General features: G+C 34.6%; 1 protein-coding gene across 2 annotated transcripts; it reads right to left on the reverse strand.

Annotated features, from left to right (window-relative positions):
* Positions 1-639: 639 nt before the first annotated feature.
* On the reverse strand, positions 640-15271 carry LOC133172579 (pyruvate dehydrogenase phosphatase regulatory subunit, mitochondrial-like). Of its 2 annotated transcripts, none has more exons than XM_061307501.1 (18): positions 15253-15271; positions 8930-9426; positions 8522-8652; positions 8314-8395; positions 8030-8111; positions 7784-7865; positions 7384-7505; positions 7137-7251; positions 6861-7013; positions 6610-6734; positions 5812-6004; positions 4655-4804; positions 4345-4496; positions 2595-2743; positions 2206-2413; positions 1830-1919; positions 1553-1732; positions 640-1391 (listed from the first exon to the last, which is right to left on the reverse strand). In XM_061307501.1, exons 2-18 carry the CDS (start codon positions 9199-9201, stop codon positions 990-992), a joined length of 2688 nt encoding a protein of 895 aa, XP_061163485.1. In that variant the 5' UTR covers positions 9202-9426; positions 15253-15271; the 3' UTR covers positions 640-989. The 2 variants fall into 2 exon arrangements, with proteins under 2 accessions (XP_061163485.1, XP_061163484.1); XM_061307500.1 differs by lacking the exon at positions 15253-15271 and adding an exon at positions 10759-10885.
* Between the last annotated feature and the right edge of the window lie 143 nt (positions 15272-15414).

Here is a 15414-nt window from a genome sequence, read left to right on the forward strand (position 1 = left end):
TTAAGCCTAATAAAATAAAATAATAAGTGCTTTACAACCTACAACACTAACTATGGGGTATCAATGAATAAGTTTTCTACTCCAACTTGTTCACTTTGAAAGTGCTTTCCTATATTAGATGTGTACATAGTGTTTACAAATTTAAGATATTGTGACATTGTTTTTATCTTGCTTAAAAGTTTAAAAAAGTTTTTTAGAATGTGAATATATGTGGTATTCACATAATTTCGATCAATGTCCTTAACCTTTGAAATTTTGGCCCTGGAATCCATAGTCTTCCCCCAGGACACCATGTATTTCAGTATAGATTATGAGCATTTCTATAGAAATTACTTGACCGTAATGTAAAGTGATACTTTTAAAATTGAGTTCACTACTTAGTACAACTACACCATCTTTGATGTTGACCTTTTACCCTGGAATCAATATGTTTCTTCCTCTTCAATGGTAAGTACATTCAGATTGTTAACAAGATACCCTAACTTTGACCTCTACCTTTAACCTTTTGACCCTCTGGCCTCATTAGCTTGTAAACCTCTTTATCTGCTACCTATGCAGAAAGAAACAGTCAAACTCCAGAAAAATTTCTTCAGGATATACCTATACATGTACATGTACCAGTAACGATATAATGGCAAATTAACAAGAATGATTTAATCATCAAAAATCATTTCATAAGACATTTTTTAACAAACAAATCTTCTACGCAGTTGCTCACTCAATAGAGCATTCTTAGGACAAAATTTACTTCAACTTTCTTTTATTGCCAGTATATATAGGTGGATGTTCTATACATACCGTAAATAATTATAGCTTACGTGCATACACACCTGGTATATACAAACTTTACAATCATACTAAGCAAATGAATTGTCTCTGGTTAAAAAAAAAACAGTGATGTTACACTAAAACAGCAGTAACTGAGGTATCACATAAACATTTTTATTACAGGAATAGTTTCACCGAAGAAGGAACACTGGTTAGTTTATTCATCGTTTTGGTGCAGGAATAAAAACTGGTTCTCCATTCTGATACACTGCTTGTTTGGTGTACAAGTTGACCTCTGCAGGGAATTTCTTCCCAGCAATGGCTATCTCATACTTTGCTGACTTATCCAAAATAAAGTCATGCATGGCCTTGTGTAACACCCTCTTTCCTTCACTGTCATAGTCCGTGACAAAACCCAGACATGTCATTCGTTCCAATGTGTGGGCATAACCAGTGGATGTAATAGTACCACAATATTTGCCATTGCGATAGATTGGTTCCCCACCCCATGGCCACACATCAGTCTCATAATCAAAGTCATTTAAGAAGAACTGAGCAAATCTTTGGCTGATCCCATTCTCTCTCTGTTTCAGAAGGGCATCCTTTCCTATGAAATCCCCCTTCTGCAAAAAATTTACAATAATTGATGAATTGATTTTTTAAAAATTCTTTTTAACAGAATACACAATTGCAGGTTTCATCTCAAATATTGTGTACTAACAAAGTTTACAGTTTTACTTAATTTGGTGCAGGTATGGACAGCTCTTCTTTTTTTTATACATACCTCAAATGCTACCCTGAATTCTCTGCCACTCTCCAGTGGTGTGGTGTGAGTTGTGAGGTCAGACCCCCAATAAGCGTAGAATTTCTCTATTCGTAGCTCACGAAGTGCATAATACCCAGCATCACGAATCCCATAGTCTTTTCCTGCTTTCACCAAGGTTTCATACACATGTAAGCCATACTGAAAATAGATTTTAAAAGGTCCTGAATTACGAGCCTTTGCACAGTATAAATGTACTTGTATATCAAGCTTTACGGAAATTGTAGATAATTAATACCTCTGATGGAACGTAAAGCACAAAGCCATCCTCCCCTGAGTGAGTTAGCCTCATAGCAATAATATTGCTGGCAAAGCCAACATCTATCACCTACAGCAATAAAAATAAATACATTATTTAATATTTTTATTTTTCAAACTAGCTTTTTTGATTAACATTCTTATTCAGTCAGAGAAAAGAATTGTTCCACTAAAAAATCTTGAAAAAAAATATGTACACAAAGTTTCAGAAACTTTATCTAATAGTAAATTTAAAGACAGGGAGATTTGATGCTTACTTTAAGAAAAGCACAATGATTATTTTTCAAATTTCTCCATCAAAACCCTAGCGAAACTGCATCAGTGAATTCAATGAATGTTTTCAAGGAACAGCTCACCTTACAAGTCATCTGTTTGAATTCTTGTCTGGAAGTTTTGACCCCTGACACATCATTCAACAGCTGAGGAGCATGAGGACCAATCACATTGATCCCTGCATAGGCAGAAGTGACATCACGGATCTCCACAGAGCCATCTGCTGGCCGATGTTTCAGTAACCAGTTCAATGACCTTGTCTGTTGAGAAGTTGGTGAGATCATGAAGAACCTGATTCAAGTAAACAACACAAATTGTTGGAAATTTTTTCATGCTTAATTATCTTTTATTTTTTTACCATACCAAGAAGTAACCATTGGATTTAGAACCATTTGGGACAGAAAAAAATCACACATATACTTCTAAGATACCAGGTATTTGATCTAGTATGTGTAAACATGTTATATCTTACGTATTATTCTCCATAGGAACAATGGTGCAGTCATTTTCATACCCTCCAAATTTATTCTGCATTCCAGTGTGGATAATGGTGCCAATAGGCTGTTCAATGTTGTTTGAACTCAGGTACTGCAGAAATTGTAGTGCCTCTGGTCCTTTGGACTGTGAGATATTTAAAAAGCAAATTAAGTGATAAGTATAAATATATATAAAGAAGAATAATTAAACTGTCAAGAGTTCAAAAGATGAGCAAAAGTTCATAGCCTTTTAAATACATGTACATGTATGACTGTTCAATTCTCAAAAAATTTAGATACTGTAGATTAGAAAAATAACATCAATTTTCAATTTCACTATATTTAAAATTTATCATTTTTTGGCAGAATTAATCCAAAGTGTATAAGATTATCAGATCACACAATAAAGTTATCTTTCAAAAGACACCTACTGTGTAAAAATAAATCTATCACAAATTTTCCCCTTGTAACAAATTGTGAAAGTTTAACATAATGGAATCAAAACAACATACATTAAGAGGAAATATTCTTTTCTTTACATGTATATTATCATTTACATATACTTAATTTCACAAAACTGTTAAAAGACTAATTACTACACTAATAACACATGTAATATAACAAGAGGCCCATGGGCCACAGCGCTCACCTGAGTAACTTTGGCCTTGCTGTTTTTCACCTGATTTTTCTCACCCCCCCCTCCCGTAGTACTTATTGTGGCCCCGCCCTACCCCAAGGGGTCATGATTTGAACAATTAGAATCTACACTACCCCAGGATGCTTCCACATAAGTTTCAGCCTTTCTGGCCCAGTGGTTCTTGAGAAGAAGATTTTTAAAGATTTTTTCTGCATATTTCAATGTAAAACTTGGATTCCCTATTGTGGCCCCGCCCTACCCCCGGGGGTCTTGATTTGAACAATTTAGAATCTACACTACCCCAGGATGCTTCCACATAAGTTTCAGCTTCTCTGGCCCAGTGGTTCTTGAGAAGAAGATTTTTAAAGATTTTTACTATATATTTCAATGTAAAACTTGGATTCCCTTTTGTGGCCCCGCCCTACCCCGGGGTCATGATTTGAATAATTTAGAATCTACACTACCCCAGGATGCTTCCACATAAGTTTCAGCCTTTCTGGCCCAGTGGTTCTTGAGAAGAAGATTTTTAAAGATTTTTACTATATATTTCAATGTAAAACTTGGATTCCCTATTGTGGCCCCGCCCTAACCCCGGGGGTCATGATTTGAACAATTTAGAATCTACACTACCCCAGGATGCTTCCACATAAGTTTCAGCTTCTCTGGCCCAGTGGTTCTTGAGAAGAAGATTTTTAAAGATTTTTACTATATATTTCAATGTAAAACTTGGATTCCCTTTTGTGGCCCCGCCCTACCCCCGGGGGTCATGATTTGAATAATTTAGAATCTACACTACCCCAGGATGCTTCCATATAAGTTTCAGCCTTTCTGGCTCAGTGGTTCTTGGGAAGATTTTTTAATGACCCCACCGAATTTTTGTATTATCTTGATTATCTCCCCTTTGATGGGGACTTGGCCCTTCATTTTTACAATTTAAACTCCCCTTCATCCAAGGATGCTTTGTACCAAGTTTGGTTAAAATTGGCCCAGTGGTTCTTGAGAAGAAGTCAAAAATGTGAAAAGTTTACAGACGGACGGACAACGGGTGATCAGAAAAGCTCACTTGAGCTTTCAGCTCAGGTGAGCTAAAAAGACATTGTTGACCTTACCCGGACCTCTGTTTTGGTGAAAGATGACATGTCAATCAAACAGACATTTTCCTTACAAGCCCAGTACTCATCTCTCACATTGTCAAAGAAAGATGGCTGCGCAAAAGTTCTCCCTCCCTTCTCTATGTTGTACTGATCATGTAGGTAGTCATCTAAAAGTTAAAAGTTACACAAAATTTCAAGTTCTAATTAAATCTAAGTCTTATTACTTCATGCATTGTGTGCACTGTATTCTTACTTGAATTATTAAGTTATCAATATCTTTATAAAGATTTCTAAGTTTGATAAGTTAAACACTTCAATTTTTTACCATTTGAATTTGTGAACCACATGGGTCTCTCATAAGCATTGGTTTCTCCAAAGCAAGCACCTTGTACTTCAAGTCTTGTGTGTAATGGCGAGGTTCGGAGTTTTCTTCCTCTATAACGCTGCTCATTCGGGTATCTCAGAGTGTACATACCTGTTACAAGTATTGGTTTAAAATCATAATTATTGCAATGCTTGACACTTGGTCAAAGAAAAACATTTGAGGAAGCATAGACCCTTTTTTTTCAAATTTTTAACCATATAAGCTATCTGCATATTAAGCTGTTTTTTTTCCAGATGCTTATTGCACACACATATACTGTGATCCTCCCAGAAGAGGGAATTTTCAGGAATAAATTACTATTATTAAGTACAAATTACTGTCAAAAAATAAATAAATCAATTTATCAAAAGTAATATTTCCTGTTTTGTGACAAAAAATATGCAATCTTGTAATCTTGATGCAAAAGTTAAAATAATTCTCATGCTTTTTCCTCTTGATCAAAAGACTAGAAAATGTAGGAGCAGCAAACAGTCTAAAACACCACATTTTCTTTTCAAGTATCAAACTAGTATACTAATTTCAAATATACCGTATATACTCGCCTATAAGTCGGTCCGCCTATAAATCGGTTGTATTTTTTGAGGTTATTTTGGAGGAATTTGCCATTGACTTGCTTATAAGTCGATGTAACTTTTTGTCAGAATCAGTTGACAATTTCAAATGAATGCTCTAATGTTTTAACCTGGTTTCAATTAATTTTTTTTTAGAAATGATGCCGATATTTAATTTTAAATCATTAGGAAAAATACTAATGCACACATAGGAAAAAATAAAATTATTAAAATATGTAAATACTTGAACTTTATGTATAATCTTAGAATACGTAAATGATATTATATATATCCAGACTTTGTTCAACAATAATCCATGGAAATGTTTATAGAATACTACATTTCATTGTCAAGAAAAATACTAATCTTTTTATGACTCACCTATAAGTCGGACATAGAATTTTGGACCAAAATTTAACTCCCAAAAACCCGACTTATAGGCGAGTATATACAGTACATGTACATTAAACATGATTAAAAAAAATTGCATCACTTCAAAATGTATCACACATGTGGTCTTTAAACTTCCTGTAAAAACAAAATTACCCAGTGTTTCTTTGACCCTCTCTGCTAGGAATTTAGGATTGTTGTGATGGGGTACGTGTCTCAGGATATCGTGACTGGACAGGTCTATACTGGGCATTCCCTCCGTGATCCATTCTGTCAAGTACTTCCCGATCCCTCCTGATCCCGCTATTCCCATGGAACTCATCCCAGCAGCTACATAGTAATTTCTGATCTGGAAGTCATACAATAACTTCTGAAACTGCTTTTCTGAGGTACACATATACAAATGCATATTGAAGTAACAAGCATGAAGAATCATTGTAACATCACCAAGAAGTGATATTCTACAAATTTCTACAAACTTCACAAGTTATTGAGGATTTATAGAGATACATGCATATGCAGGCACCTTGAATCTAGATCAAAATTTGAAGATAATGTTTTGTTTTTGTTTTTTTTGCTGGAGTATTATTTGAGGTTTTCAGAAGTCCATGTAACAAGTATAGCAATGTCTTGGGTTTTAATTACCATTCCAAAAAAAAAACCAAAAAAAAAAAAAAACCTGCACATTGATGTGGTTTCAAAAGATGCCCATTGATGTGGTTTCAAAAGATATTCACAAAATTATACATCTTTCATGAACTAATTATATAACTTCAGTCATATATATATTGTATGCTCAGGAATCTTTACATTTATATAAAAATATCTGCCAAGATGTATCTATGTAATATTGAGCAGGATTTACATTTTACACCAGACAGATCCTCAGTAGACATTTTACACTATGTCTATATATAGACATGACATAACTGGTGTCATAGTGCCTGTTCACACCTCACTAGCAGCCCCAAGATTCCAGTGGCCATCAGGTGTAAAACTCTCTGGACCATTGAACATCTTATGGACATTTGCTTCTTCCATCACTGGCATGCGGTGAAGGATGGGATCCAAAAGTACCTCTGTAAAAAAAAGAAAAAAAGAGACTGATATTCATGAATATGTAGGTGTGCAGGACAAATTCTGAAGTACTTGGTACTGAGCACTTCCATTTAATATGATAAATGATTTATATCTAGGCAACTTACGGAAATGATCCCAGTCATCGGGTAGTAACCCAAACTGGAAATCCTTTGGAATTCCATTCAGGAATGCTGGTTTTGCCACAGGTTCGAATCCCCCTGCCAGAATCCCTCCACTCCACTCCCTGAAGTAGGTCAGGCCATCATAATCCCTCACCACTGAAAGGTAATTTGTAATCTGTGTAAATTCTGCTATTTATCTGTACATGTAGTTATAGTGCATGACAAGATAAGTGAATTGATAACAGAAGTGAGATTTCTATATGCTGATTAATTCTATACCTGGCATCATGGGATCCATTCCTTCTATAGGTTTTGTTGTGATGTAGAAATGCTCACAGGGATGAAGAGGGACTTTGACTTCGGGTTTAGATTTTTTCCCAAGACTATGGGCCCACTAGTAAAATATTCATACTTGGACATAATCATTACCATCCTAACATAATCTTAACACTCAGACAAAAGATTCCAGGACTCCTGATTTTCATCTTCATGACCACCATCTTAGACCTGTACCATGTATACTCACCATTCCCCCACAGTTGACAAAGTATTCACAGTCAATTTTTCCAGCAGAGGTTTCCACATGGGAGACAACTCTTTTATTTGCCACAACCTTATCTACAGCTACCCTCTCAAATACCTTCACACCTTAAAATTCAAACATTAACTCCATTAAACAAACCGTTACCAAATACGTATTTTTGTTCATTATGATTTTTCATTGAATAACTAGCATTTAATAAGAGATTCAAATAGATTTTTTTGGTTTCATTGGCAAGAGACATGTATATTGCTAATTCCCTGCATAGTAAATAATCTGCTGATCGATTTATAGGTTTGTGTCTTAAGGATATATAGCTTCAGCAGCAAATAATGATGAAATTGATTGATTGAACAACACTAATGAGAACTTAAGATAATCTCACCCATTTCTTTTGCAACAGAAGCATAGGTTAGGGCTAAATCTGGGGCAGTAAGAGCCCCATCCTCTGGTATCCATAAAGCCCCCTGTATCAAAATGTGCAAATATAATTTTACTTTCAATCAATTAAATTTTCATTCTAATTCAAATAAATAAGAAATCTTGAAATGACAAACATCCAACAAGAGTCCAAATTTAATTTATAAATTAAATTCTCAAAGTAATACCGGTATGCCAAAATAACTGTTACCTCTAAGTCATCAATTCTGATTAAAGGACAAATTTTCTTGGCCTCTTGGGGTGTAATAATGTGACTTTCATTCCCAGCAGCTCTGCAAAGGGTTAAATCTTTGACAGTTCCATTTCAGGTAATTAGTTAATATCACTTGATGAGATATACATGAAAATATCAAACAATATCATACCCTTAACAGCAAATTTATTGTCAAAATTACATCTGTTCCCAAATTCCAAAATTTCACTGAGATGATAAATATGAATCAAAAAGGCTACTGTTGAGGAAAACAAACTTACATAGCAATCTGACTCCTCCGCTGAAGATAAATCAGTCGGTCTTTAGACTGGGCTAACATTAAACTACCACACTGCTTAAAACCTACACCAAAATAATGTCTTCATGTTCACACATTGCTCAATTTTTTTGTGTCTACTTACAATCTGGTACAAAATAATCATGCATTATGAGAGGGAACAGATTAACAGGACTGGTAGATTTGCATACTGAGATTGTGTCCCTCTGCCTCCAGTTCTTGGTACAGTTTTCTGCCATACCGCATGAGTTTAGAGGTGGACACATCCTGTCTGGCCTGTGAGATCAGTCCAGCTGAATGCCATGTGGTTCCTCCAGTCAACCTAAATCAAACTTGTAAGTTCTGAATTGCACTCACAATTTCACCCAGATGATTTATCCTGATATTTTTTTATTTCTTTGTTTTCACTCATCTCTCCTTCAACCAGTATCTTCTGAATCAATGCAAATAAATAAAATACTTCTTTCTACTTCACTTAAATGAATTAATTTTAAATAAATTTTTATGTTACTTTTATGAAAACCTTGAATACTCAACATTGTACAGGCATCGTAAGACACACCAAGATCAAAAGTATAAAACAAGAAGTAAGAGCTTACTGTCCCTGTTCTAGCAGCACCACGTCTGTCCATCCTGCCTTGGCCAAGTGATATGCAACTGATGTTCCAATCACACCCCCTCCACAAATGACAACCCTGGCACTAGAGGGTAGAGCTGGGGGTGGGTCCAAGGTTGTCTCTGAGTAACACCTCCTATCTTTTCCCCCTAAAACTGTCTGAAATCTGTTCTGTCCCCCATAGGTGCAAATGCCCTGAGAAAGCAGAGTCCTCCTGCCCAAAGACAGGGTCCTCACACATTGCAACACTGACATAATTTTAATCCCCTAATGGCTCTTTGAGCTTCCTGTGCTTTTTTCTCACCTGTTGCACAGGTAAGTCTAATTAATTATTATCACAGGTAAGAAAGATAAAGCTCATATCTGTCTGTCTCTGTTTTGGACATTCAAATGTCAACACTGATGTTCTAGATATCTCTGGGATGTGTTTGTTTTAGGGACTATTTCTATGACGTTGCTGTTAAAGATAGGAGACATATTCTGCAAAATAGACACAGGTTAAAAGTAAGAACTAATGTACAGTGTATACAAGTAGGGCAAAATGTTAAACAAGGTGAATCCTATCAGCAAGCTGGACCAGTTAATATCTAGGTACTCTGCATAACTACAAAAGAATTTGAAGTACTCTCTCAGGTTAAATACTGTGCACATAGTCATTTAAATGTCATTTACTAGCAAGCTTTAAATTCATTTTAATTCAGCCAAATACATTTGAACTTCATAAATATACATCCATACCTTTACAACAGTGTTGCACATGTGCTGATAATTTTTTTTTGTTTTTTGTTTGTAAATTTGCATGCATATATTTTGTGCTCCATCTATTTTGCATAAATTTTTTGCAAATTTAAGGAGTTAGAAGTCACTTTATTTAAAGTGTTTTTGCAATGCAAGGAACTTTATGGTAATTTTTTCCAACTCTATTCTGACCAATTTTGATATGACCTCATATACAAATACTGTTTCATACCATGCAACGCTTAAACATACCTGGTACATATGCTTGTTTAACTCATTTTAATGGGTCAAGGTTATTACAAACACATTTTAGGGATAAGCTTATTTAATCAGAGTCTGATAAGAATTTTCATCTGTCTAGTTTATATCATACACTTGATCAATTAATGTAAGATTGCAAACTCTTTGTTTTAGTTTCTACAACCTTCAATCAACTTTTACAGGCTAGTCAATCAAATTGTGTATGGTGATTTTTTTTATGATTCTTTTTTCCAAGTTTGTTACATGCTTTCAAGATCCAGAAAAAAAAACATTCAAGTTAATTCAGAGAAGTTGTGTCCCCCGTTTAAGGAAAAAAGAAGAGGGTGGAAGAACTGGAAAAAATTTTGCAGATGGAGAAAGACAAAAAGTCAACCTTGACCTTTCAGCTTTTGGCCTTTAAGTCAATAGGAGTCTTTTTTAAGTTCAAGAAATTCATGAACAAAAGTGTCATTGCAAAAGCTATCAGAAAAACTAAAATTATAATCTGAAAACTATATGTGCAATATATATTTCTGACCTTGAGTTTTGACCTCAAGATCAATATAGGTTTTTTTAAGGCCATGGGGAGTTCTGATATAAAATTTCATTTCAAAATCTCAAAGGCTTTTTAAGATATAGTTTGGAAAAAAGTGTTACAAAGACAGAATGTATGAATTTATGACTTTGACCTTTTGACCTTAAAATCGATAGGGGTCTTCTTTAAGCCAATGGGAGTTTCTGGTATAAAACTTCATTGCAAAAGCTCAAAGGCTACTTGAGATATTATCCGGAAATGAAAGTGTTACACACAAGCAGAATGTATTAATTTATTACCTTGATCTTTGACCTTTCAACCTCAAAATCAAGTGGATCTTTTTTAGGCCATAAGGAGTTGTTGTATAAAATTTCATTGCAAAAGCTCAAAGGCATCTTGAGATATTGTCTAGAAACATAAGTGTTACAGGGTCAAGTGCAGTATACGGTATTGTAGTTCCTGCGGATTTTCAGTTTTAACAAAATGAGTAAATAGTCCTCATATCTACCCTATTAAAGTAATGAATATTTATTGTAGTTACATATTTATTCATAACATTTACATAATATACATATTCATTAAATTTTGAATTAACAATAAATATGGGGAAACAGGTCGACAGGTAAGCAGGTCAACAGGTCAGCAGGTCGACATGTATAGATATTCACCACAAATATTCAATTAAACTTGACCCGTTCAAACTTGTTAAATTTCGTTATTTAAATTCTTACTATGGTATCAAAGTTATTTAGATTTAAGGATATCGCATATCATAAATCAAATTAATTTAAGGATACACCAAAGGCTTTTTTCAAGATTTTCAACAATTTTGAGATTTTTGGCTAAGAAAAAGAAGTTAATCACTGCTTTATAATGCATGTAAAATTCTTGGTAATTATGAAATGGTTTTCTAATTATTTAACAATAATGAAACATAAACACTACCACATGGGAATATTCCGTTATTGAAGCTTCTGATTTGATCTGTGACTGCCTGCTCATGAAAGACGCAATAAATCACTGTGGCCACTTGGGGAATTCTTCACTAGCCACACAGAGGTTATCAGTAATTAAACTACAGGGACTCTAGATTTAGAGAAAGAGATCTAACAGATCACTGATGACCATAAAATAGGAGGTGGAGCTTAGCTCTTGCCATTTTGCCGGGAAATCTTTCAGATTCAGAATTTAACCTATTTTACTTAATTGAAAGCATCAAAATACAGAAAAGAACCTCCCATTCTTGTGAATATGCATAGGAAATATGGCTAAGTGACAGGTATCCAAAGCTGAATCTCCAAGGTGTCATATATTCCTAGCTTTGGCAGATTTTGTTGTGTAATGGGTTTTTGCCCTCTACTGTAAAGTAAGATCATACAGTTTGTGGTATTATTTCAAAGGATTCAGCTCCCTTATTTATTGACCAATTTCTCTGAAAATTGGATGGGTTGCTTCTCAAATGTGTGTTCACAAAACCGTATCTCAGATTTTTGATATCTAGCTTAGTTTTGGAATTATTGAGGGAAATGTTAAATTAGGCCAATAAATTGGTAACATTGAAGTGCAAATGGCTGTAACTTTTGAATTAGAAGATCTATCAAAAATCTGAGATACGGTTTTTAAGTTCAATCTTTAATCTATCTTGAGGCAAAATGACCACTTTGAGGGGTTAAATACAAAAAAGTTGATTTATAAAATATTTATGCACTAAAATTTACATTAATATTTAAATAATTTTTAAATAATTTATTAATTAAAGTTTTAATTAGGATAATTAAATAGTGAATTTAACAAGCTTTCAAATGATATATACTTTTATTATGTTATCTTTGATAATGAAAGAATTACATGCAAATTAAATTCTGGCATTTGGAAACCTTTGGTGTATCCTTAAGTTGATATATTAATATACAACTGAAAGTTTAAATATATTTTTACCAAAATACCACTGTTTCATTTGCATACTTGCTGGCTATTCCCGTGTCTGCCTAATAAAATTACATTGACCTGCTGATTTGTCGACCTGCTTACATGTTCACCTGCTTACCTGTCGACCTGTACACATGTTTATTAGCTAATATGCTTACCTGTAGACCTGCTGACCTGTCGAGCTGCTAACCTGTCGACTTGCTGACCTGTCGACCTGCTGACCTGTCGACCCGCTGACTTGTTGACCTGTGCACATTTATTCACTAACCTGCTTACCTGTCGACTTGCTGACCTGTCGACCTGCTGACCTGTCGACCCGCTGACTTGTTGACCTGTGCACATTTATTCACTAACCTGCTTACCTGTCGACCTGCTTACCTGTCGACCTGTACACATGCTCATTTGCTAACTTGCTTATCTATCAATCTGTCAACCTGTACATGTTTATTTGCTAACCTGCTGACCTGTCGACCTGCTGACCTGTCGACCTACTGACCTGTCGACCTACTGACCTGTCTACTGTACACAAATTCATTAGCTTGCCTGCAATTCCCTCGACCTGTATTTTAAACTTTCAATAACAGTTACTGCTTATCTCTTTCACATTGATTTAATTTATTGTTTTAGTTAATACAAATTATTATTCAAATAATTTAAAAAATGAATACAAATTAACGTCACATTTTTAAATAAATGCGCCATGTTCCCCGGAACTACTTAAACGTATAGTATACTTGGGCCGTGTTACACACAAACAGAATATAAGAATTTATTACCTTGAACTTTGACCTTTTGACCTCAAAATCAATAGAAGTCTACTTTAGACCATAGGGAGTTGTGGTATTAAATTTCATTACAAAAGCTCAAAGGCTTCTTGAGATATTGTCCAGAAACGTACAATGCAACATTTCTATAAATTGTTCATTATTTCTTTGAATGTTTGGCCCATTATGAATGACTTGCTTGTTTACTATCCAATCAGAATAATGATGACAGAAATTGATAAATCAATATGTCACTTTCTACCAGAAGATAACTCTGCCAAAGTTTTCTAGGATACCTTGAACAGTTACTTCCCTTTTAAAAACTAGGCCCATAGCAGAAACATCACCATTGTGTAAAAATCTTGAACACTTTTGTCATAGCGCTGTATGTAGGTAAAAGTATCTATATTCACAAATATGTTTTTTCATAAATAGAGAAATATTAGAAAGTATTTGACTACTCATATTTGAATTATGATCTATTAAAAAAGCATCCCAATTTCAAGATACTGTAAACCAACATTTATTTGCGAGCAAGAAATATTTGAGACCTTCTTTGGCTTGCGAATATTTCTTGTTGCAAACCAATCATTCAGCTAAATATTTTAAAATATGTAGAATGTTGTCCTGATTGCGATAATTAGTACTCGCAGATGGAATCCAAACTAGAAAATTGCGAAATAAAAGATTCGCGAATAATAATGGGTTTACAGTAACAAAATGAAAGTGTAACATACATGTACAGTCAGAATGACAGACAGACAGAGAGAGAGATGGATGGATGGACCCAAATTAATAAAATAAAGAGATCACACAACAGACTTGCAATGTCTTTTGAACAATTAACTATTACAAGCTAAACAAAAACACAGGATTTATATTTGTAGGATCTGTAAATATTCTCTTCTAAGATACTGAATGACGAACCACAGGACTTCATTTTCATACATGTACGCATATATCCTATTATACCATAGGACTGGCGGTAAATTTAGATTTTGCTTTCATGTTGCTGTGGTGTATTTGCCAGAAGAATCACAGTTTTTTTTAAGTCACGCCCACCTTTTGGCATCAAGCCATACTGTGTCAAGACCTTGACTAATGAATGAATGAATGATGTCAATTTCAAGACCAAGGCAATGGCTGATGAATGAATTAAGTCAACATTTTAAATTTCAAAAACTAACATTATTTAGCTTGTCGGTGTCCGCTTCATAAATGGTTCTGTATGTTTTCTCCGCGTATCCTTAATCAGTAAATGATACGTCCTATCTCGAATTCTCGTCATTTTCTTTCCCGTCTCCAAATACATATAGCAATTTCACATCAGAAGTCCCCGCATTTTTTTTACTTCCAATACCATTTCAAACTTTCATTAAAATGTCACAAATCATTTCATTTTTTTCTGTACGCCGATTGCCATCAAGAAAAAGTTCTATGCCGATGTTTCCCATATCCATACCCCCTTTTTAAAAAAAAAAAGGATCTAGAAAGATAACTTTTCTTTCAGAGTTGACGGCTTGAACATAAAAGCCTACAATCGCTACCCCTATACCTGTACCTGACAAAAATCATGTTTTCTGCATCTTCAACATTTCAAAGGTACAATATCTTCACACGTACCAATTCCGATTTTTTTATCAACAACTTGTAGTAGCAGTACCGCAGTAAAGTATGATCCTTGCAGATGGAGACAGCTATTTACACAGACTCCGGACCGTGTCTTGACACCTCATAGTAGGCGGTGCTATTTATCAACTCGCTTTTCTCTCATTGGTCCTCTGCTACAAGTAACTTACACAATAGATATTAATTGGTTAGCTGTAAATACACTCAGAGTTTTTATTCACTCGGGGCTCCGCCCCTCGTGAATGAAAAACTGTGAGTGTATTTACAGCTAACCAATTAATATCTATAGTGTAACTATAACTTAGTTTGCAAGGAATCAGGATTCACTGCAGTATATGAAAATTAAACTGTTCAATGCTTTGCCGATTTATCTGTCTCTATTGAAGTATGAATAGCACAACAAAATACTATCATGCTTAAGTTAACATGTAAACAAACTTAAGAACAAGATACAAAACGCAGCTTTATCACCTTTGTCCTCCACTGCAGTTTCTAGTGTTTACTCCCTATGCCATCTTTACCAACTGCTATTTCAAAACGCACGAATGATCGAGCCAGAGACACTGGAGAAGTTATTATATTTTTAAGAAAAAATAACCCATAGTGAGATGCCATACGGAGTCAAAAGAGTCA

This window comes from Saccostrea echinata, unplaced genomic scaffold (assembly GCF_033153115.1).
Source record: "Saccostrea echinata isolate AGI-Se365-2 ecotype Australia unplaced genomic scaffold, CSIRO_AGI_Sech_v1 ptg000054l, whole genome shotgun sequence".
Classification (NCBI taxonomy): Eukaryota; Metazoa; Mollusca; class Bivalvia; order Ostreida; family Ostreidae; genus Saccostrea; species Saccostrea echinata.